General features: G+C 43.4%; 1 protein-coding gene across 1 annotated transcript; it reads right to left on the reverse strand.

Annotated features, from left to right (window-relative positions):
* Window positions 1–976: 976 nt before the first annotated feature.
* Window positions 977–13,859, reverse strand: LOC308085153 (uncharacterized protein; the record flags this gene model as incomplete). Its single annotated transcript, XM_080428237.1, has 5 exons — window positions 977–1,353; window positions 4,017–4,572; window positions 9,920–9,953; window positions 11,951–12,209; window positions 13,844–13,859. 5 exons carry the CDS (start codon window positions 13,857–13,859, stop codon window positions 977–979), a joined length of 1,242 nt encoding a protein of 413 aa, XP_080284363.1.
* Window positions 13,860–24,065: the final 10,206 nt, after the last annotated feature.

Raw genomic sequence — 24,065 nt, forward strand, 5'->3', positions numbered from 1 at the left:
ATGTGCCTCATGGGGGCGCTGTTGACTATGGGGCTTTGGGCGATAGAGAATGTCATTCACAGAAGAAGAGTCACTTGTCAGAGTTTAAAGTGAATAATAAAGTTTGACTGTGTTCCTGACGTTGTCTTGAGTTATAATAATAACAGAATAACGTGACGTCTCTCGCGTCTCTCGCGTCTCTGTTATTATCAATATGATAGTGACGTCACTGATGCATCCTTGGTATTTTAGCAGTGACGTCACGGACTAATCCTTGGTATATTTATCCTTATATATACGTTCGCCACAAATACGTTCGTGTTTTTTGTTTATTATTTTTTCACGGCTCGCGCTACTCAAACACTAGCGGGATTATTATTTCTTGTCAACATTCAAGTAGAACTATGAGAAAGTATAGCCCAGCTAAAATAATGCGTCATTATAAAAATATATAAATGATATGATTAGCAGTCCACTTCCTTCTCTTGGTACGGATGGATTCACACTGCCGCGTTCCGTTCCCGAGTCTGCAGCAATCGGACCCGAGACTACCTCCCCAGGTGGTTTCGGGTACGGTACGGTGATGCGTTACGGGGAACGGTACGCTACGTTCACACTACCACAACATCTGCCATGTGGTCCGGGGTGCGCACCCGGGACCATAGTCTGAATCCGCCCTAAGTGTGCAAACAGAGCCAAATGGACCCGTTAGTGTTAAATTAACACGGAGGCTGTCACAGTGTAGATAGGGGGGGTCTCAAACTGCATATCAAACTGGGGGTCATGAGGGTCCTGTGGCCTAATGCATATCAAACTAGGGGTCATGAGGGTCCCGTGGCTTAATGCATATCAAACTGGGGGTCATGAGGGTCCTGTGGCCTAATGCATATCAAACTAGGGGTCATGAAGGTCCTGTGGCTTAATGCATATGGGGATCCTTGAAATTCAAAAAGTTGAGAATCACTGAACCAAGTGTATGTTTGGCTGAGTCCGGTCCCTAAAACGAGAACCCGCCGCAGTCGAAGGCGTCAAAGTCGGAGTCTGCTTCAAAGTCGAAGCTGTTGAAGGGCGGCGAGTCGACGTCTTGGCTGCAGGCATGGAAGGAGGTGCCCCCCGGGGGCAGTTCGGAGAAGCCGCCCACCCCTCCGATGCCGTGGGTGGGCATCTCTGCGGCCACTCTGCTGGCCAGTGGAGAGGAGGGGGAGCAGGAGTTGAGGTAGCCCAGGGCGGAGGCGGCCGCGGGCCCGCCCATCAGCAGACACACTGCCCGCACCGCCCGGGCGTCACTGCTGTTACCGTGGCGGAGGCAATCCGACACGCGGTGAGGGGGAGGGGTCACCGACATGCTCCGCAGCGACCGCCTTGACACACCACCTGAAACAAAGTACATATATATAATACACGAGAATGTTGGTTCTCGTGTATTTGTTACTCATAGGCTTTTTCTTGACCACAATGTTAACATTTTTTATTTAGATTAGATTTATTTATTATATCCTATAGTTTCAATGCAAAGATTTTTATGTTTTTGTACAGATCATTTCTTATAGTATATTGTTTAGACCAGGTGTCCTCAATGTTTTTCAGGCCAAGGACCCCTTAGCTGAGAGAGAGGTGAAGCAGGGACACCCACTACATTGTATTCATGTTAAAGACGGGGTGCCGTGATTTTCAGTGATTTTTTTCCCCCCTACAACATGATCATCAGGTATTATGGTTATACTAGGAGGAAGATGTTTTTCAATTTTTTTTTACAGAAAGTGTTAAAATTATGTTTTTCGGTGGACGACTCCAGTTCATTAAGTTTACCTGGTTCTCACCTTAGCACCTCCCACCTGAACCAGTCCCTCCGCCTCCTCCTACAAGACCACCCACCTGTCCTAGTCACAAAACCATAGAGACACACGGCCGGAAGCGGAAGGCCAACAAATTCACGCCCACTTTTGAGCCGACCAGTGGCGTACCAACTGTAGAGGCAGGACAGGCGGTCGCCTGCCCAACTAAGATCTTGCCTCCCCAAAAAAAAAAAAATAACCCGAAAAGGTGTCAATGCGTGCTTAATGTCCTCAAAGTCACGCATCCAACAAGCTTTGAACTGAGCATATTGGACCTTCTGTTCCAGAGATAATGACCAAAACATCTAGAAAACGGCCACTTTCGCCAGTTTTCTGGGTATTGAAAACCTCAAGGGATGTGTCCGTGACGTATATACCATGCGACCACTTAAACTCTAGATCTCCGATGCTAGCGGTTTTGACATACTGATGGAGTATATTATAGTATATTGTGGGTAGTATATCGAGATGGCAGATATGGGACATTAAAAAGGATAAATTAAACAAATGGGACACTTTATTAGAACACCAAAAAAATCGCTACAGCTTCAGTAGTTAACCAGTGAAATTACGGTATTTTACAATGCCTCTCATAGAGATTGCATTGAGAACTGCAGTTCATTGTTCTAACGGACCTCGAGTAGCGGCGCTGTCTCAAAAGTGGGCGTGAATTTGTAGGTCTTCCGCTTCCGGCCGTGTGTCTCTATGGCACCACCTCTTTAATATTTTTAGACATTTAACGACTTAAACCGTCAATACTTTGTAAACTTGACTTTTGACTCGTTACTTGGTCTGCTCTTATTTTCCCTGTAGCTGATCTACAAGCTTGAGCTTGAATAGATCGGCTATTTACGGCTAATGCTCCCCCCAGAATAGGGGGATTAAAAAGTTGTTAAAGAGGTGGTGCCATGGTTTAGCATTTTTTCTGTTTTTCATGTGTCTATGAGGTTGATAGAACTTCATTAAGCCCCCTGGTGTTTTTATGGTGTTTTATGTCATCTCTGACTATTTTGAGTTTCTTCCTGGAGGCTGAAACCTTGAGGGTCAAACGTGCCAATAGAAAAACAGCGTTTTAATGACGCTGTAGAAATATACCCTCCCCCTCATTATCATAACACAACAGGTGTGGGCATGAGGAGGAGGAGGGACTAGGACAGCTGGGTGGTCTTGTAGGAGGAGGCGGAGGGACTGGTTCAGGTGGGAGGTGCTAAGGTGAGAACCAGGTATACTTAATGAACTGGAGGCGTGTCCACATAAAAACATAATTTTAACACTTTCTGTACACTTTTTTGAAAAAAATCTCCCTCCTAGTATAACCATAATACCTGATGATCATGTTTTAGGGGGGGGGGGGGAATCACGGCACCCCGTCTTTAATGTAAAAATAAATTCCCTATCACACAAAGATTTGGCGGCCCCCCTAAAGTATCTCTGAGGACCCCATAGGGGTCCCGGACCCCCTGTTGAAGACCCCTGGTTTAGACTGATGCTATAGGTTCTTGGTTTACCTGTGATCCTAGTTTACTGAGGCACTTGACTACATTGTCTCTCTAATATTCTATGTATGAGTTTACCTTCCTTTTTGTTAGTCGCTCTGGATAAGAGCGTCTGCTAAATGGCTTAATTGTAAATTGTTCATCAGCTGAAAAAAGTAGTAATGATAAAACACAGCTAAATCTGGAGTGTTAATTTAACCACTTAACCATGAACCCTGGTGTCCCTATTCTTGGGTGAACATTCAGTGAAAATAGCTGATTTAACAGACGCACACGCACATTGTGAGCTTGTAGACCAGCTATTTTGATCGGCTATTTTGACCGGCTATCTTTGGCATGGATTTGGTGTAGAGGGACAAAAGTTGGGGGGGCCCAGTCAACGAAGTACAGGATCATCTCCAAAGAATTGAATATCATGGAAAATGCCTTTAATCATGAAGATTAACAAAAAAGCTTAGAAATATTTCACTTCATGTGCAATGAATCAAGAATATATGAAAGTTTCACTATGTAAAACTATATTATGGGGGAAAAAAATGTACAACTTTAACTTACGATATTCAAATTAGTTTTTTAGATGATCCTGTACATAGGGTTTAAGTTGTTAAACGTATAGTATACTCAAAACTAGTCTAGAGGAGTTGACATGGTAGGTAGCACACAGTAGAAATGTGGAGATGAGTGTACAGTAATGTGATGAGTTAACCTGAGCCTTGTCCTCCTCTGTCCCTGAACGATCCTCCCCTCATGGAGGGATGGGTGCTGTCACTCACGCTGGCCCTGGGTGAGCCCGGGTCCTTGTCACTGGATGAGTCCCCGAGTGGCTCCTTGTCATTGATGCAAGGAGCCATGATGCTCTGCTGTCTCTGAAGTGTCTCCCTGTCACTGATGCAGGGAGCCATGACGCTCTGCTGCCTCTGCAGGGTCTCCCTGTCAGTCGTGCAGGGACTCATGATGCTCTGCTGTCGCTGAAGGGTCTCCCTGTCACTGGTGCAGTGACTCATGATGCTCTGCTGCCTCTGAAGGGTCTCCCTGTCACTGATGCAGGGACTCATGAGGCTCTGCTGCCTCTGCAGGGTCTCCCTGTCACTGATGCAGGGACTCATGATGCTCTGCTGTCTCTGCAGGGTCTCCCTGTCAGTGATGCAGGGACTCACGATGCTCTGCTGTCTCTGAAGGGTCTCCCTGTCAGTGATGCAGGGACTCACGATGCTCTGCTGTCTCTGAAGGCTCGGCCGCGATGATGACATGGATGACACACCCTGCAGGACACGAACACATCTCTGCTCATTCACCGTGTCACTTTGTTATATTGATAAGAGAAGAGCTCAGATCTATACAGTGCTTTTCTAGGGAGAATCAAAAATAATCTGCTTTATTAGGGGAAAGAAACAAAAGAAAAAGTATAAACAAACACACTGTAGAGCAGTAAAACAAGGGGTGTGCGGTTAGCTGGGGAAAGCAGCGATACTGAAGAGGCGGGCTTTGAGAGCGGCTTTGAAGGATGGGAGGGCTTCTTTGATGTGGTTGGGGGGATTGAGTGCATTCCACAGGGATGGGGCAGCAACAGAAAAAGCCCTATCGCCCCAGGTTCGGTGCTTGGTCTTTGGGACCACCAGGAGAACCTTTTTGTTTGTTTAATTTGCCTTTCGATTACTTTAAAGTGTTGTTTTGAAAAGTGCAAATACACTTACGGTCCGTATAACAGTAGTGGCTCAGAGCCTCTGCCTGATGAGCAAAACCCTAATATCTCCCCTGGCCGGTGTGGTTAGGTTTAGGCTAGTGGTTAAGATGTTGGCTTTCCATGCGGCAGACCCGGGTTTGAATCCTGGGCGTGACATTGGTGCCGTGATCCGAGTTTCCGGGTTTCCCGGTGGGTAGAGGTCAAAAGGGGGGTGAGTGTAGCAGTGGTGGCTCAGAGGCTCTGTCTAATGACCAAAAGCCTAATGTCTCCCTGGCCCCCAAAGGGAAATTCCCCTTTTAGTAGAGCGGATAAAAGCAATATTTAGGGAGAATCGTTCACTTGGTGATACAAGCGTGAAACTTGGTACAGATCATCTTTAGAGGTCATTTATCGATTTTTTTAATCGAGCCACTTGAAAATCAAAGATGGCGGCCATTTTTCAAGATGGCCGACATCTTAGTGGGCAGTTAAGTGATATGATGGTTTATTTGGTGATACAAGCATGAAAATTGGCATGAGCAGTCTCTGTGGGTCACTTGACAATAGGCCACCCACAGCTACTTGAAATTTCAAGATGGCGGCCATTTTTCAAGATGGCCAACACTTTAGTGGAGCAATTAAGTTATATAATGGTTTATTTGGTGATACAAGCATGAACATTGGCATGAGCAGTCTCTGTGGGTCACTTGACAATAGGCCACCCACAGCTACTTGAAATTTCAAGATGGCGGCCATTTTTCAAGATGGCCAACACTTTAGTGGAGCAATTAAGTTATATAATGGTTTATTTGGTGATACAAGCATGAACATTGGCATGAGCAGTCTCTGTGGGTCACTTGACAATAGGCCACCCACAGCTACTTGAAATTTCAAGATGGCGGCCATTTTTCAAGATGGCCAACACTTTAGTGGAGCAATTAATTTATATAATGGTTTATTTGGTGATACAAGCATTAAATTTGGCATGAGCAGTCTCTAAGGGTTGCTTGACAAGAAAACACTCCCAGCCACTTTACATTTCTATTTTCAAGATGGCCGCCCCCTGGATCCTCAAAAGATACATTTTCTCATAGAAATTTATGTATTTTTTTCTTTAAGGACGATTATACGATTATTATTATTATGCTAAAGAACAACTTTTAACACATCACAATATAGTTGTGTTGATTTGTTGATCATAGATAGATTAGATAAGAGTGAATATCTGCACTACCAGGGCACACTGGTGATATATCACTGCTGTTAAACTCAGAGTGGGGTTCAATGTCAGCTAATTGAAAGTTGGTATCCCAAATGCTGTCTAATTTACCCCAAAACAGTTAGATAGCCGCACCTGAATTGACAGGTTGTGCCAGCACGGGAGAGCCGAGCCAAGGTTAATGGGGTTTTAGTTAACCGGATGGTGTACAGATCGCTCAGGATTTAAATGGCATTGGATGAACGATCGAACTAAGTGTAGGGTTAAGGCACGAACTTAGTTGTATCCCATACATCAAAGTGCTTGGTAAAAGGTGGTAAAAGGATAAACCCTCGGCCTCTGCCTATGCTGCAGACATGGCAGAAGCCATCATAACAGTTGTGAAAACTAACTGGGACAGATGTTTAATTTGTCAGCAGGTCACCAAGGAAAAACTCATTCAGCCGAGTTTATTCAACAGAGAGCACGATCGTACTGGTTATGATACCATTGCAAGAAATGTTCCATTATTTCATAAGATCAATGCTCTGCCTATCTTACTTAGTCCAACCCGACTAGATGAAGGTGATGGCATAGAAAGCACATCGACAAGAAACAGAGCAAAATATAATTCAAGCTGTAAACTTAGGTTCAACAACACAGAGCTGGAAAGGGCCCAAAAGAGAGCATCTACATCTGCTGAAGACACTGAAGATACCAAAGATATCCATGTCAAGAGGCCAAGAAGATCTAATGTATGACCGGTCCAGCGATGTCACAACTGTGAACGAGGCCAGGCTTGATCTCTTTGCCAGAAAGCAAAGACAATATGACTTGATCCCACCAACTCAAGCAGCACTCAAAGAGCATGCCAAACATGCTTCTTATGAGGCTGGATACGTGTGGGGACAGGCATTGAAGCGACATCCACAAATGCAGAGCCCATCTGACTGGGGATGGGTGGAACAGGACGAGAAGTGGAAAGTCTTCTGGACTCCACTTCCACCTATTGCGGAGAGTTGTTGGGAGTTGACCAAATGTGGGTGCTCCAAGGCATGTACTGGAAGGTGTAACTGCTTCAGATATGGACTCAGTTTCACATGCCTATGTAGTTGCCCCTGCTAGAACCTATTTGCATGTTTATTTTGCCAGAGTTATTCCCTGTTGTCCTCTGTGTTTTCAAGTGGAGGCCTATGGCTCGGCTTCCCCTCGTCACATCGACGCATCATGTTTTACTTTTTATCTAGTCTATTACTGTGTAATTTTCAGTTGTTACTTTGTAACATTGCTTCCACTGCCTTCCACTGCCATATCTAACAGTGAAGCACATTTTCAGTTTAGTTCCTTAGTATCGTTTGTCATGGTTCCGTGGCTATTGCCATTCAGTATTAGCCATTACTCATAATTTTGGAGCACTGTCCGTTCAGCACCACAACTGTGCTTATCAGCACCACAACTGTGCTAATTTATTCATCTTATTTTTTGTTTCCCCACCCCTTAGTATTTTAGTTAGTAGTTTAAAAAAAACAATATATATATATATATATATATATATATATATGTCACAGTACGTTTGGAGAACCAGTACGATTGAAGACAGAGCGCTCGTTTTTAGGCACGGGGCTCCTTCGGGGCGAGGCGGGGCTTTTCGAGACAGGGTTTATTAGCGAGGCTCGCGAGGAGGAGGAGGAGGACGGCGCTGCGAGGCGGGGGGTTATTACGCGAGGCTCGCGAGGAAGAGGAGCCTCCTCCTCCTCCTCCTCCTCCTCGCGTAATAACCCGTCCCGTCCTCTCCTTCTCTCCTTCTCCTCCTCCGAGGAGGAGGAGAAGAGAAGGAGAGGCGGGGCTTTGATGCGCCGACGGAGACCTGTCTTTTGTTGTTCCCCCCCACATAGCAACCAGGAAGTTACGCTAGGGGAACCATAATATCTATGAGGGGAACGCTGAACACGCGTTCACACGCACGGCGCGCCGACTTAGTGGAGCTTGAGGCCGAGGAAGCGCGCCCTCGCGCCTCCAGGCGCGAGTGCCCGCGGTGACCGGCCGACGCTCCACTAGTCGACTCAGCGCCGTTTGATTTGTAAACCGATAGGGACAGAATAGTTCTTTTCATGGATCACTGTGTGTGTGTGTGTGTGTGTGTGTGTGTGTGTGTGTGTGTGTGTGTGTGTGTGTGTGTGTGTGTGTGTGTGTCAGGGAGAAAGTAAAACAAAAGCCAGAACACAATAAAAGTATCTAAACAGTCCTGCTTTCAATAAACCAAAAAAAGCATGAGCGCGTGCGCGTGTGTGTGCGCGTGTGTGTGTGTGTGTGTGTGTGTGTGTGTGTGACTGTGTGTGTGACTGTGTGTGTGTGTGTGTGTGTGGCCATATGTTTGTGCACAAGCCTGGCTTGTGGCTCCCTCTAGTGCTGGGTGGGTGGTAAAAACGAGCGCGCTTTCTTCAATCGTACTGGTTCTCCAATCATACTGTAACATATATATATATATATATATATATCCTCCCTTGTGACTGTTACCTTGTCGTGGTAAGGGAGCTTGTTTAGGCCTACCTCAGTGAACCCTGAGAGCTATGCCGGTGGGAGGCAACTCCTGACAGGTCTTACCAAACTGGACAGGTCGTGGGCGAGGAGTCAGACAAAACACAGTCAAACAACCTCTCTTGACAGAGCTTTTTGAGGAACCCAATACATTTCTATGAGAAAAGGTATCATTTAAAGATTGACATCTTGAAATTTCAAGTGGCTGTGGGCGGTTTCTTGTCAAATGACCTTTTGAGACGGCTCATGGCAATTTTCATGCTTGTATCACCAACTAAATGATTTCTTAAGCTTAACTAGTCCACTAAGGTGGTGGCCATCTTGAAAAATGGCCGCCATCTTGACATTTCAAGTAGCTGTGGGTGGCTTATTGTCAAGTGACCCACAGAGACTGCTCATGCCAATTTTCATGCTTGTATCACCAAATGAACCATTATATAACTTAAATGCTCCACTAAAGTGTTGGCCATCTTGAAAAATGGCCGCCATCTTGAAATTTCAAGTAGCTGTGGGTGGCGTATTGTCAAGTGACCCACAGAGACTGCTCATGCCAATTTTCATGCTTGTATCACCAAATAAACCATCATATCACTTAACTGCCCACTAAGGTATCGGCCATCTTGAAAAATGGCCGCCATCTTGGATTTTTGAGTGGCTCGATTAAAAAAGTCAAAGAGTTGACCTAAAGGAATGTTCATGCCAATTTTCACGCTTGTATCACAAAGTGAACGATTGTTCCTACTATCCGCTCTACTATTTAGGCTATAGAAGTTAAGTTGTTGGCTTTCCACACGGGTGACACAGCGTGACACTTACACACCCTGGACGTTGATTTTGTGCGATTTAATCATCCCCAAAAATATATTTTGTTGTTTGTCATGAGTGAATGCACACAGCATTTGAATTATACAGTGATAAAGCTACAGTTTTAATTCGAAACTAGGTTGATTTGTCACCGCAAATAAAATCATAAATCTGTATGAATGAGGCATCAACTATATGAATCATTTGATGCAAACACATTTTTGGATTGTTTATTCATCACACACCCACTGTGTAAAGACCTTTATAATTATATAAATTATTTAACCTGGAAACAAGGTACAGTGAATAGTGTGGTAGACTGTGTATTACATGGTCATATCAAAACAAACAGGAACAACGGCTGTTGATTAAAAAAAAAACAGAGAACAGAGAACTGATGACTCACCTCTCTGACTTTCCTCAGTAAATGTAACCACAGGCTGAAAAGGAAAACATGGACAGTCATGGCTCTTTTCTAATAAACACAGCTCGTGTGTGTGTGTGTGTGTGTGTGTGTGTGTGTGTGTGTGTGTGTGTGTGTGTGTGTGTGTGTGTGTGTGTGTGTGTGTGTGTGTGTGTGTGTGTGTGTGTGTGTGCTTGTATTAATTAATACTTGTTAGGGCCAAATGTCCTTCAAAGTATTGTAGAAGTTGAGAAATCTCTCATCCTCACAAGAAAAATGTTTGCTTTTACATTTAAAGATTTGTAGAATTAGAATTAGAAACGATTCCAGTCAGGGATGGGGTTAGGTATTTAGTAATCTGAGTTTGGTATTTAGTGGTTTGGTTTAGGTTAGGGTTAGGATTAGACATTTAGAAGTTAAAAGGGACTACACCATGAATTTTTACTTTTTCTTCTTTTTTGTGTGTTTTTGGTCTCCCCTACCTCTCTTCTATCCCCCAAAATACCCCAGTTTGAACACTCAGGCTTTCACAGCAAATCTGGGGTTTTCTGTAAATTGGTCTCAAAACAGGCCAAACTGATTTGGTCCCTGACGTGACGTCACGTCAGGGTACAATCCCTCCCGTTTTTCAGTTCCAACCAAAAAAAATAAATAATAATAAATGTTTTCTTCTTTTTTTTTCCTTCTTTTTTTTTCTTTTTCCACACAGAACCAGGAGATAACATGCATACAAACTGGCTCAATAGTGCCCCGTGCCACACAGGACAATGTGGTATTGCAGGTGAAAGTGCTTTATAAGCCAGAGAGAAGTTAGTTGGAATGAGTATATCTGAGGCTTGATTTAGGCTCAAACCTTTCGAAAAACGTTTGAGGGACATAAACAATATGATATTAAATATTATTATTATTTTTCAAATTCATGGTGTAGTCCCTTTAAGTTTAGTGGTTAAGGTTCGAATTACAGGTTAGGTTTAGTGGTTAGGGTTCAGATCAGGCGGCAAGCATCCGGTTTTTTAAATGAGGAAGAGCTGTTGTTCTCATTAATGTCCCAGCAGATGTCGCTATATCCCCTCCTGCTGGCTGCAGATAAACACTGGACACTGAACACCGGACTTTACACTTGATTTTATTACCATTTATTAACATTTTCATAAATCTTTTGTTTTCAATCACTAGTTTAAAATATGTTTTCAATTATCATGACATGCGTTTAATAAATGATGGTCCCATTCATTTTAAAATGTATGATAAAGTAAGGTATAATGCTTCTAGGGCTTCTACTGGTTCTAGCAAGTTGCTTATTGGGGCTGGAAATTCCAAAATGGTGGATTTGAATTCACAGAAAAAACGGGTCTGCAGAAACCAATGGGCCCCCCTTCAGGGGCGCCGGAATGGAATATGACCTGGGGGGACACATCAGGGACACATGCACGCGAGCGAAGCCTCGCAGTGGTCGCGAGGTGCGGGGGACTGGACTGATTTTATTATTTATAAAAAATAAAAATAAAAAAAATAAACAGGCATCGGCGCCACTGGCTCCCTTCATCCATATTTTGTACAGTCTATGGTTCAGATCAGACATTTGGGGGTTAGGTTTAGGATTAGGCACTGAGGTTAGGTTTATGGGTTAGGGTTGGAGTTATGCCCGATTTATAATGAAAATAGCTAAGCTAAGCTGCACTGGTCTGGCACATGTTGTGAGCTTGTAGATCGCCTATTTCCAGCGTGCGACACGGGGCGCGCTGCACGCCACAAATTCAGGCTTTAGGGCTTATAGGGCGTAAAAATGGCGAACGTTATGAATGGCATTCATAACATCACCATCCTAAAATGTTGGATGTCTTCAAATGTAATACCAACATGTGCGTGTGTATATATGTGCGAGTGTGCACATGCATGCGTAAGTATGCATTTGTGTGTGTGTGTGTGTGTGTGTGTGTGTGTGTGTGTGTGTGTGTGTGTGTGTGTGTGTGTGTGCGTGCGTGCGTGCGTGCGTGCGTGCGTGTGTGAGTGAGTGTGTGTGTGTGCGCTCACATGCAGTCATCAGGGTTGTCAGTGAGCAGCAGCAGGAACTTGTCCTGAGGCAGTATGAGAGCAAAGCAGCAGTCTCTCCTGCCCCCTGCTGGCAGCTTGGGGAGGTCCAGGATCTCTCTGCCCTCCACGATGGACTCACAGCCGCTCTGCAGCGACACCACCTGGTCCGGAGGAGACTCTGCGTCGCGGCAAACCATCAGGCTGCCCTCGAGGGTCAGGACCAGGTACTTCTCCTTCCACTGCTTAAACATGAACCCACCTGGAGGGAAAGAAAACTAATGAATGAATAAATACACTGTATCCCTCTCAGCTTTCCTATCTGTCTCTTATGCTGTCTCTCTCTCAGCTATAGGGGCATTGATCCTCTTCCAAAACGTCATCTGGGGTGAAGAATGGATGTGCTCCGGGGCACCAGTAGCCGATAGTGGTTCAGGCACGTACTGCATAGGCTCTGATGCCTAAACGTAGCTCCCCACCGCACCGACGTCGGTGGCGGTAAGTGTTGGAAACTGTCTGTTGCCGCCAGAGCATGTGAGTGGAGCGGGGGGAAATGTCGCTCATCGCTCCAGGGGGCTGTTGTCACGCTCGCTATTCGCTCATGTTGATTTGCGCACCGCTCGCTCGGCTCAGACCGGGCCGCTTACCGCCAAAAAAAAAAGAAAAGAAAAACTTTTTTTTTTCTTTCTTTTTTTACCATTGCAAATCTGAGTGCTCATTCTCCAACTATTTCATGGGACAATGGATTATGCAGGGAGAATAGATTGGCCATTTTATCAACTGACAATGATGCTGATCATGATGATGAAACTTTGTGGATGCACAAGGCTATAGTGTGGTGAGTAGTAGCCTATCCTACCGTAGGCTACTCGAACAGAAATGACAGGCTTCCATTTTTTTCTTTCACTATTTATTATATCGTATTGATCATTACTTGAAGCGAAATGATATGGCCGTGTGTGCTGCCGCTTGCTGCAGGCACGCAGTGTTTATTGTTTTAATTAACTTTGAAAATGAAGGATATTATACACCAAAATAGTCTAAATACAGATAACCTTGTGCCCATGCCCAAAGCACCCTGCCGTGCCGTAGTTATCTTTATTTTATTTAAGCATGTACACGTTCATGTGTTCGTTGTTGAAAAAGACATCAAGCCGCATAGGTTATTTTTAGCCTGTCGCTCTCAGGTGCATTCAGCTACTTTTTTCCCCACACCTTCCAACCGACTGATCTCCCGACTTCATTCGACTGCCAGTCTGTCGTAGTCTGTTTGGTGCAGAGCTACCTTAACGGTGAGTGTGGGGTTTGCTGCATGTCACTGGCCAACTCTCTCTCTCCCCGTTTCCTGTCTCTCTACCCCAGGGGTCTTCAACGTTCTCAGGCCAAGGACCCCCTAGCTGAGAGAGAGATGAAGAAGGGACCCCCACTACATATTGTATAGATGAGAGATGAAGCAGGGACCCCCTCTATATTGTATAAAATTGTGTTTCAGATTAAACTTTTTTTGTTTACTTGGTCTTCTCTTTTTTCCCTCTACACCGATAACTCTTTGCCAAAAATAGCAGATCTACAAGCTCACAACGCCTCGCAGCGCAAGGCGTTGTGAGCTTGTAGATCTGCTATTTTTTGGCTAAAGTTCTCCTCAGAAAAGGGATGATAGGGTTCAAGTGGTTAAGGTAAAAAAAAAAAATCATATCACACAAAGATTTGGCGGACCCCCTGTAGTAACTCTGAGGACCCCCTAGGGGTCCCGGACCCCCTGTTGAAGACCCCTGCTCTACACTGAACTATCAATAAAGGCAAGAAAAGCCTGAAAAACAAAACAAAACTCAAAAAGAATGGATGTGCTCCGCGTTCAGATGATCCACCTACAACTAGCAATGCCCATATGTATACCTGCGCTAGACGCCATGATAGTGACAGTTGGCTCCTTTGCTTGTAGGCCGCACAACCCTTTATTTTATGAAAAAAAAGGATAAGATATGCACATCCCCACAGTTCTTTACAAACAGTGCTGGACCAAAAATACTCAAATGAAAAGAAGGGAACGTCCGCAAGTAGAAGTAGATCTGTCATGTGCGGACATTCCCTTCTTTTCAACCCTTTATTTTAGCCACGAGCTGGCCAACATGACCATTGTACCTCCTGGCATGGTAATCAAAATGAAAACCTTCCAATCACATCGTTGTGAGATTGTAGACCGGCAATTTTTGAGGTAGAGAGAGAGAGAGACCTACAAGCAGTTCTATGCACTGTAGAAGAGGTAGAAAGAGACCTACAGTACATCTATCTGTCTGTCTGTCTGTCTGTCTGTCTGTCTGTCTGTCTGTCTGTCTGTCTGGCTGTCTGGCTGTCTGTCTGTCTGTCTGTCTGTCTGTCTGTGTGGAGTCTAGATGGACAGATGTTCCCATCTGCAATAATGATAATAGACACAGAGTGTCTGATCTAGTTCTACATGCAGGGATTATAGAGATGGACAAGTGGATTAACCTGATACACACACAGAGAGAGAGAGAGAGAGAGAGAGAGAGAGAGAGAGAGAGAGAGAGAGAGAGAGAGAGAGAGAGAGAGAGAGAGAGAGAGGGTGATCCAGGTGTTCTGCCAGAGTGTGGGAGCAGAGTTGAAATACCATAGCTCTAGTCTAGATCACTGTTTCCCAAACAGTGGGTCACGACCTGGACCAATTTCTATGGGACGCGAATAAAAATCCCCTTTTTTTTCGTTTCCTACATTTCAAAACAGAAATATATTATTTAAAAAAACTTAAATAAAAAAAATAAAAAAAAGTTTAAGAAGTGAAAATAGCAAGCTCGCAACACGGTGCGAAGCGACGCGTAATACAGCGTCAAAATCATTTGAACCACTTTATCCATTTGTACGTTGGCTATTCAAAAATAGCAGATCTACAAGCTCACAATGCTTTTCAACGCGGCACATTGTGAGCTTGTAGATGTACAGTATACTATTTTCGGCACAAATATTTGGTGGAGAGGGGCAAATATCTAGACCCCTGGAAGACTCCGGTCAACAAAGTAGATACTGTATAGGGTTTAACGGCCTGGATTTATACTTGCCGTTGCATGCTAGTGTTGTGCACCGAAAATAGCATACAGTATCTACACGATCACAACGTGTCCCGATGCAATGCTTTGCATATTGAAATGTATATCCCAAATAATTTTGGGGGGGTCCCCATATGTTTAGCTTAATGTGCAAAATTATTTTCTCACTCAACAGTAAGCAAACCAACATACAGTATAAGTGTATAAAGGGTATCAGCACATTTCTAAAGTTACACTTAAATGACTTTTATGACATTTTTAATACCAAATTGGCCAAATATTAAGTAAGAAAGAGGCAAATGTGAAAATAGCCGATCTACAAGCTCACAACGCCTCACAGTGCAAGGCGCCGGTGTGAGCTTGTAGTTTGGCAAAAACGCTATGAAGTTTAACAAGGCAGAACTGTCAGTCACAGCGACTACTGGCCAATGACAGCGAATCCTTACCGGGTCTTGCTCAAACTAGCTGTACTATCGCCACTCGCATATGTCTCTATTTCTTATGACCCCTTCCTCAAGCCCTGATGGCTGCAACCCACGACTGTTACTGCCCTGGGAGATATGCGCTCTGTGGAGCGCCCCTTTATAGATTTTTAAAATATTTATCATGTTTGACTCTTGACTTAAATGTTCCTTATCATATCTTATCTCATAACCAATAACCCCCCCCCCCCATAAATGAATAAATAAAGTTTAAACAGTCTTATATGTATGTGTGTGTGTGCAAAAATGTAACATAAATCAACTCCAATCCATGATTGATTTATGTGATCATACACATACATCACATACATACAATAAACGTACGTACGTACATACATACGTACGTACATACATACGTACATACATACATACATACGTACATACATACGTACATACAGTACAGTCCGTACATACGTACATACGTAGGCCTACATACGTACATTTACAATTTAGGCATTTAGCAGATCCACTCTTAATCCAGAGCGATTTGAAGCAAGGTGACCACGAGGTAATACATCAAATACATCAAATGCATAGAAATAGTAGGCCTAATCTAGGATCAAGGTAAACCAAGAACCTATCATCAGTCTTAACAGTATCAAAAAAAGAAATCTGTACATTGAAACTATACAAACTATAGGATGCCAGGTCAACACATGCACCTGGCATCTGTTAGGTTCATACATCCCACACAAACAGTAAAGATCAAGCCTACCATATTTCCTCAGGAAGCCACGGTGGATGCCTGCTGCTGTGTTCATATCTGCCCTCTGACTAATGAGACAGACCACCAGGATTTGATGTTGAAAAAACAGTGTGTGGGGGAGAGAGAGAGAGAGAGAGAGAGAGAGAGAGAGAGAGAGAGAGAGAGAGAGAGAGAGAGAGAGAGAGAGATAGAGAGAGAGAGAGAGAGAGAGACATACAGAGAGAGAGACAGACAGACAGAGACACACACACACACGCGCACACACACGAACGAGAGAGAGAGAGAGAGAGAGAGAGAGAGAGAGAGAGAGAGAGAGAGAGAGAGAGTAAAACAGTGTTGGAGTGAGAGAGGATAAAGCCTGATTTATACTTGGGTTGTGTGCCGTGTCTCATGCTGAGAATAGCAGATCTACAAGCTCACAATGCGTCACAGGGCGACGCTTTGTGAGCTTCTAGATCTACTATTGTCGGTGCGTGACACCAGCGCGCGACCAAGTATAAATCACTGTGTTAATCCTTTCCTAAAGCCATGCTGGTGTGAGTAGAGATAGAGAAGTGCAGTTGTTCCCATACAGCCATAAAGCATGCACATTAACACTGCAATCTGGAACTGATGTTAATGAATACATTTTTATTTTAACCAGTGTGTATGGTAGAGTATGTCAATACAATATAATTGATTTAAATCTTAGAGTGTAGAAACAATAAAGATTACCCACACACTGGCCATCAGCATGGTACAGAGCACAGCAGCTTCATTTAGAATGCAGAGCGACGTTTGGGTCACATGCAGATGACCTTCTCCTCATGCCTGAGGAAGGTTCATCTTCTGTGACCCAAACGTTGCATTGCACATTCTAAATGAAGCTGTGCCCCTGTACCAGATGGTCAGTGTGCGGGTAATTTCTATTGTTTCTTGGCGGTCATTGTATATTTATTGCCTACACACCTGTCAGAGACTTCTATCTACTGTAAGTGTGTGATAGTTCATTAACAGTTGTGAAATCTTACTACAATCCTACAATGACACAAATATTAAAGGTACAGTTGAGGTTACATTCACAAAATCATGGCAAATGTCTTCATAATACAATAAGCATGTCACTCAGCACTCTATGGGTATGAGTAACAGCGTCTCCGCCTACGTGGTGGCTACCAATTATGGCTGAGACATCACACACACACGCACGCGCACGCGCACACACGCACGCACGCACACGCACACACACACACACACACACACCACACACACACACACACACACACACACACACACACATACACGCACACGACATAAACATTTAAGCCCCCGGATATGCAATTGCAACATATGTGCTGGTCCCAATAGCTTGTGATTAAATCCCCTTTTGGAGCTATTTGTCTCCTCTGTATATAGTGCGCGTATGACCTCTGACCTATACACAGGGATCCCATCCCGTCTATAGGAGATTAACCCCTTAAGCCCTATATACTTTGTCTTCTGTGACCCAAACGTTGCATTGCACATTCTAAATGAAGCTGTGCCCCTGTATTGCCTCAATACTTTTTGTGTTTTTTCATAAATTAATGCCCTACTGATCAAACTACTTAGGCTACTTACTTACTTACGCCTATAGGGCATAGCAGTGGCGGCCATTTTCTGGTTCCACTTAAAATATTTTGTTTCTGTTATTTTATTTTATTTTATATTTAATTATATGATATACTATATTTAATAAATACCCTTTGTTTTGCCGTTTTCAAAAACGTTTTTTCCCAGAATCAAACTTTTTATGGTCATGATTCACCAGGACCCTGGATGGCTTGATTCTAGGCTTAAAATAATTGATATAAATATTTTTGGAAATGTCAATGGGAAAAATGCATTGACTATTTCGAAATGGAACCAGAAAATGGCCGTCACTGCTATGCCCTATAGCCCAACTTTGGGCATAGGGCACGAACAAGAGCTCTCCAGGCATCCCGGTCCTGGATCATACTACAGCGTCACACAAAAGCATTTAAAAAAAAGCAGATCTACAAGCTCGAAACGTTTGAGCTCGTCGAACTGCTATTTTTTATATTTCTGAATTTGAATCCTGATAAGTAACAGTTTTTGGACATGTGAGGTTTCCACCCGACAGAGACGATTTATAGCTAAAATCTAAAATTACACAGATGCTTTCCCGATTTTCACAGGTTAAACCCTAATTCACAAATAGTGAAAGTAGCATCATTTTTAAATTGTTTGATTCTTTTTTTTCCCCTGTAAAGTCATGCCCAAAATAGGGATGGGGGCTTAAAGTGGTTGATGAAAATATGTTGATGCTGGATTAGATTGGGACACAATGCACAATGTTTAATATTTCCACATCACAAGTTTAATTTGTGGATGTATGCTTGGAATGTCATATGTCACAGAGAGATTAAGTGTCCCTCATTGTCCCATTGCATGTCAGGATTACGCAACAGGAGGACGAAAGTAATATGTTACATAATTACATTATGAGAAATACAGTATGTGCAGTACTGCACTGTATGCCAACAATTTAATCAGGAGAGAGACCTCATACAGAATACAGGATAAAGAAATTGGAAGTGATTAAACAAACAAACAAACAAAATAGCAGGCACAATTGGTGCTGGAACACTATACATTTGTAGTTGATAATGCTCTTTTTGGGGTCCATCTTCTGGTTGGATAAAATTGCTATCCCGAGCTGAAAAGTACATTTTCTGTTTACTAAAGAGCTGGAGGATGGGGAGATCCCTGTTACTGCAGAGCTTTAATATACTGTAGAGCTTTAACTTCTCCCAAGATATATAGGTAGGCTATATCACTCCTCTCTCCTGTGAACCACATCATTTGAGCCAGGGCTGGGTGTCTCCGGGACTCCCTCTTTCTTTGGTGTGTCGCCCAGATGGCGCCTAAACCCCAACCTTTAACTTCATAAAACCTACTGTATGCCTAACCCAAACCTTAACCCTAACCTCACAAACACTATGCCTAACCCTAACTTAACCCTATAGCTGCGAGGCAATTCGGCCAAAATCATCAAGATCGTGCACTTGGTGACAAGTTTTTGATTTTTGGCATGGTGTTAGGTATGGGCATAAGGTTTTCAAAAACCATCACAAGCAAGTTGGGATCGCCCCCTAGTGGTCTGCTTGCAATGATTCCAATATTGGATTGGTCAGTATATGGTTGAAACCCCAAATAATTGATATAAAAAAATTGTTCAATGGATTCTGTTAGTATTGGGCATGCTAAATCTTCAAAATAATGTTTTTCCACAACTGAGATTGTCCTAGATTTTCAGAATGCTTTTAGCATGCCCAATAGTAACAGAATCCATTGGGGAAAAACATCTATCAATTATTTGGATTTTTAACCATACTGACCAATCTAATATTGGAATCATTGCAAGCAGACCACTAGGGGGCGATCCCAACTTGCTTGCGATGGTTTTTGAAAACCTTATGCCCATACCTAACACCATGCCAAAAATCTAAAGCTTGTCACCAAGTGCACAATTTGTATGCTTTTTACATATTCCCTTCCAGTTTATAACCATTTTAAGCTCCCGGCAGCCATTACGGACGCCATCTTGAAAATAATGCCTTTCCACAACTCAGATTTTCCTAGATTTTTAGTAAGCTTTTTAGCATGCCCCATACTAACATAATACATAAAAAAATATTTTCTATCAATTATTTGGATTTTCAATCATATACTGACCAATCTAATATTGGAATCATTGCAAACAGACCACTAGGGGGCGGTCCCAACTTACTTGCGGTGGTTTTTGAAAACCTTATGCCCATACCTAACACCATGCCAAAAATCAAAAACTTGTCACCAAGTGCATGATTTTTCTGAATTCCCTCCCAGCTACTAACCTCACAGAAACTATGCCTAACCTTAAACCTCACAGACATTATGCCTAAACCTATCGTAACCTCAAAACCCCGTCCACTTGGGCGAAACATGATTTGATTGATTTGATTTTTTCTTTATTAAAGTGTCATGCTTCCAAAGGAAGCCCAGCCCATATGGACTTACAGGACACTAGCATTTCATTTGACAGACGATGAAACCGACATAATAATTCAAAAACAATAAACAAACAAATAACAAACTAAAACACTCAAGCTTCCTGCCCATGGCAGATTACATAAATACAACTTAAAATACAACATTGGGCCGGTTACCTCACATCTTAACAGAGGACCAGACAAGAACCTATTTGAAGAGATGAGATTGTCTTCTACTCCAGGCACTAGAAACAAAATGTGGCGTCTTAAATACCTCATAATTAAACAACCACTCCAACTTCTGGCCATCATCTTGCCAGAATAGATCAGGTTTTTGTTTTTGCATTACATCAAATAAAGGAACCCTCAAATCGTCATACAGAGTACAATAAAACATAAAATGGAATTCATTTTCGACATCTTTCAGGTCACATACATTGCCCTATTCTCTTCTGGAACAGCTGAGAACCGACCTACCTCAATAGCAAGAGGCAGGATACCAGCTCTCAGCTGAGCACACAATGACCGCTGGTTTCTGGTTAAAAAGGATTTGACATAGGACTCAGTACCAAAAGACTGCTTAATCTGGACATAAGATCTAAATTTTGGCTTAGACCATATGTCGTTTGACCATTTCTCTTTGTAATTACAAAATATTTTTTCTTTCAACAGGTTAATGTTACAATGAAGCATATTATGAAACATACTGTATAAGCCAAATCTGCCTCTCTGAGAATAGAAAAAACTTCCTTTATCCAGGGGTCATTGTGAGCCTTAGCCCAGTTGAAGACCTTTTTTGTTAGCCTACCCTCTGGCAGATTAATGAGACGGTTCCACAACCGTATCACTTCTCCCTTTTGCCTAATCTCCATCGGTTCCCAACCCATATCTCCCTGGATTGCAAGAGAAGGGGCAAATGCATGTACCCCAAGGAAACACCTTATGGCTCTATTCTGGATAGAATTTACTTTTTTGATACACTGTGAAAAGAGAGACTCCGGGGTGTCTGTCTCGCTAAGACAGCAGCCAGCACAGGTGTTTGGATGATCCTAATCAGCCCAGCTGCTCCACATCCGCCATCAGAACATGCTGCTAGGACAGGCCCCCATATCTTGAACATTGACTACTATCGCTCCCTCCTCCACAAACCCAGTGTCTTCCAGCTCAGCGCTTCATCTATCCACTCCCTAGATCTTCTAACCCTCTCACCTACGCCTGGACCCCCCTCACTCTCTTTCCAGACTTGCCCATTTGATGCAATTTTTATCTCTGGGACCATATTATGACCCCTGTTGCAGTCTAGAAGCAACAGAGGGAGCGACACAAATCTGAACAATCACAAACATGGATAATGAAAAAACTATCAATGCCTAGATTTGGTTTACAGAAACTTAAAACGGGGGTAAGAACATAGTGATGCAACACTTTTCAGGGTGGCCAAGGCCAAAACAAATCAAAACATCAACACTGCCTGAAACAGAAACAAATAAAGTTCACCAAAACCAAACAAAAATGTATCTCCCTGAGTAAAACATAAACAGAGGGGAAAGGGGGGGGGGGGGCAAATGAAATGACAGCAGACCCCAGCCACACGCTTCCCTTGTCTACACTCCTCAGTCAGAGTTAAATTCACACTGACAATTTGTGTCGTTCTGGTCTGTTTCAGCCGTTCATATGTAGGCTATCTAGTGTTTTCAGTGCTCAATGGTGATTGGAGAATGGAGTGACAGTGGAGTTTGGGACACGTGTCTCATTGTCAATTAGCCAGCCTGCAATATAGCCTGAGAGAAGTTTCACTTCAGTGCTTTTTGCCATTTGAACCTTTAGTCTATGTGCCCAATTGGAATGCTATGTGTTAAGAGTACAAATGGTGTCTGTGAAGGATGTTTATATAATGTGAGTATGAATTGTGTTGCCGTGTACAGATACATTTTGACTTGACTTGTTCTTTCACAAGTGTTTGTTGAGTTCACGTACAGTACATGTCAAGCACCACAGGGTGGCAGGAGCATGCTGCTGAATCCAGGGAGCAAAAAAAAGGGAACACAAAGACATCACTAAAAGTAGAAGTTTGGCCAACCTGTTTTTCAGCTTAGCTCCCCTGGGTTTCAGTGGAGCCAGTGCTACAGTAGTAGAGAGAGTGTGTGTGTGTGTGTGTGTGTGTGTGTGTGTGTGTGTGTGTGTGTGTGTGTGTGTGTGTGTGTGTGTGTGTGTGTGTGTGTGTGTGTGTGTGTGTGAGTGAGTGGGGGGGGGAGGGGGGGGTTGGCTACAACAACAAAGGCGGAGCTGTCTTCCTCATCAGGTAGCCAAAAGGAGGCTGACCTCCAAAGCAACAGGTTGCTTGGCTGTTAAGCAGATATGGACCCTGCAAGGACATAATGTATAGCCTTCAAATAATACAAATAATCCTGGTCTGCTGCAATAGGCTACTAGTAGAATGGTTATATAAATAACTGTTATAATAAGCATTGCTAAAGTATTTCAGTTTTTGTGTGCAATGAGTCATGTTGCAATACTGCAATAATTTAAAAAGTTTAACTCTATATACTTTGATGGATTGATTGATTGATTGATTGATTGATTGATGGATGGATGGATGGATGGATGGATGGATGAATGGATGGATGGATGGATGGATGGATGGATGGATGGATGGATTGATTGATTGATTGATTGATGTTTTTACTGACAAGAATGCACACACATCTGTATAAAACACAAAACAGCTTGAGAGATTATTTCAATTGTGGTCCTTCTTTAGTTGCCTCTACTGTATACTAGGTAGGTCCGGTCTGCTAGTGTTTCCCTCAACACCAAATGTCTTCGCCTGAACTTGTAGATCTGCTATTTTTCTGCCAAATGTCGGCCCCCAGAATAGAGATGTTGTTAAGTTGTCATGTACTGTGCAAGCGTTGAGTTCACTGTCTTATGTCAAGGTACATGATAAGTCCATAAGTCCATGTAAGTATACCAAGCAGTCGTGCTGTAATCGCTTTACTGTATGTTTGGCTGCCTCCTCGCATTAACTTTGTACTCGTTCATAAAATGTGTGTGATTCTCGTCAATCTAAACACAACAGATTCCTAAATTCTCAGACCCACCCAACCCCCCCCCCCCCCCACCACACACACACACACATACCAACAACAGAACAAAAACACTCACTCCCTGGGGGCCACCCAGCCCAAAACTTTGTGTTTTGGGAGTCGAAAAAAACAGGACCCCTAGACCCCGCCCCAACCCCCTCTCTCCCTCTCAGTGCTTCTATCTTAGGGAAGCAGTGAGGGCTCCATTGCTCAATCCCCTCTATTGAAAGGGGGAGCAGCGTATACAATGGGGTCTTTCTGAGTTCCCTCCTCTGTCTCCATTAAAGAGCCTGGGAACATAACATGGTCTTAAAGGGACAGTGGTGGTGGGACCTGTGGGGGTCTCCTCCCCCTCCCCCTCCTCCTCCTCTATCCTCCTCCCACTTTACTAATGTCTCCCATCAGTTTCATGGGAAAATCAAGGATTTTAATAGATCAATTATTCATGAGATGGATCTGATCTGAGCGAAGGTACGACGTTGTACCGTTGACAGTGTCGACTGCCGAAAATAGCCGATCATAACACACAACACGTTTTGCATTCACAAAGTCTTGTTCCTTATTCCCCGAGTCATGTCCTTATTCCCCTGAATCATGTCCTTATTTCCCCGAGTCATGTCAAACTCAAAAAATAGCTGATTTTACAAGCTCACAACGTGTTGTGGATTGTGAGCTAATAAAATAGGCTATTTTATTTCGGCCTGTGACCCCGTTGTAGGACGGTACACAGGTGTGTACACAGGTCATAAATTGGGAACAACTCTCTCTC

Source organism: Gymnoscopelus braueri (assembly GCF_963280865.1).
Source record: "Gymnoscopelus braueri genome assembly, chromosome: 5".
Classification (NCBI taxonomy): domain Eukaryota; kingdom Metazoa; phylum Chordata; class Actinopteri; order Myctophiformes; family Myctophidae; genus Gymnoscopelus; species Gymnoscopelus braueri.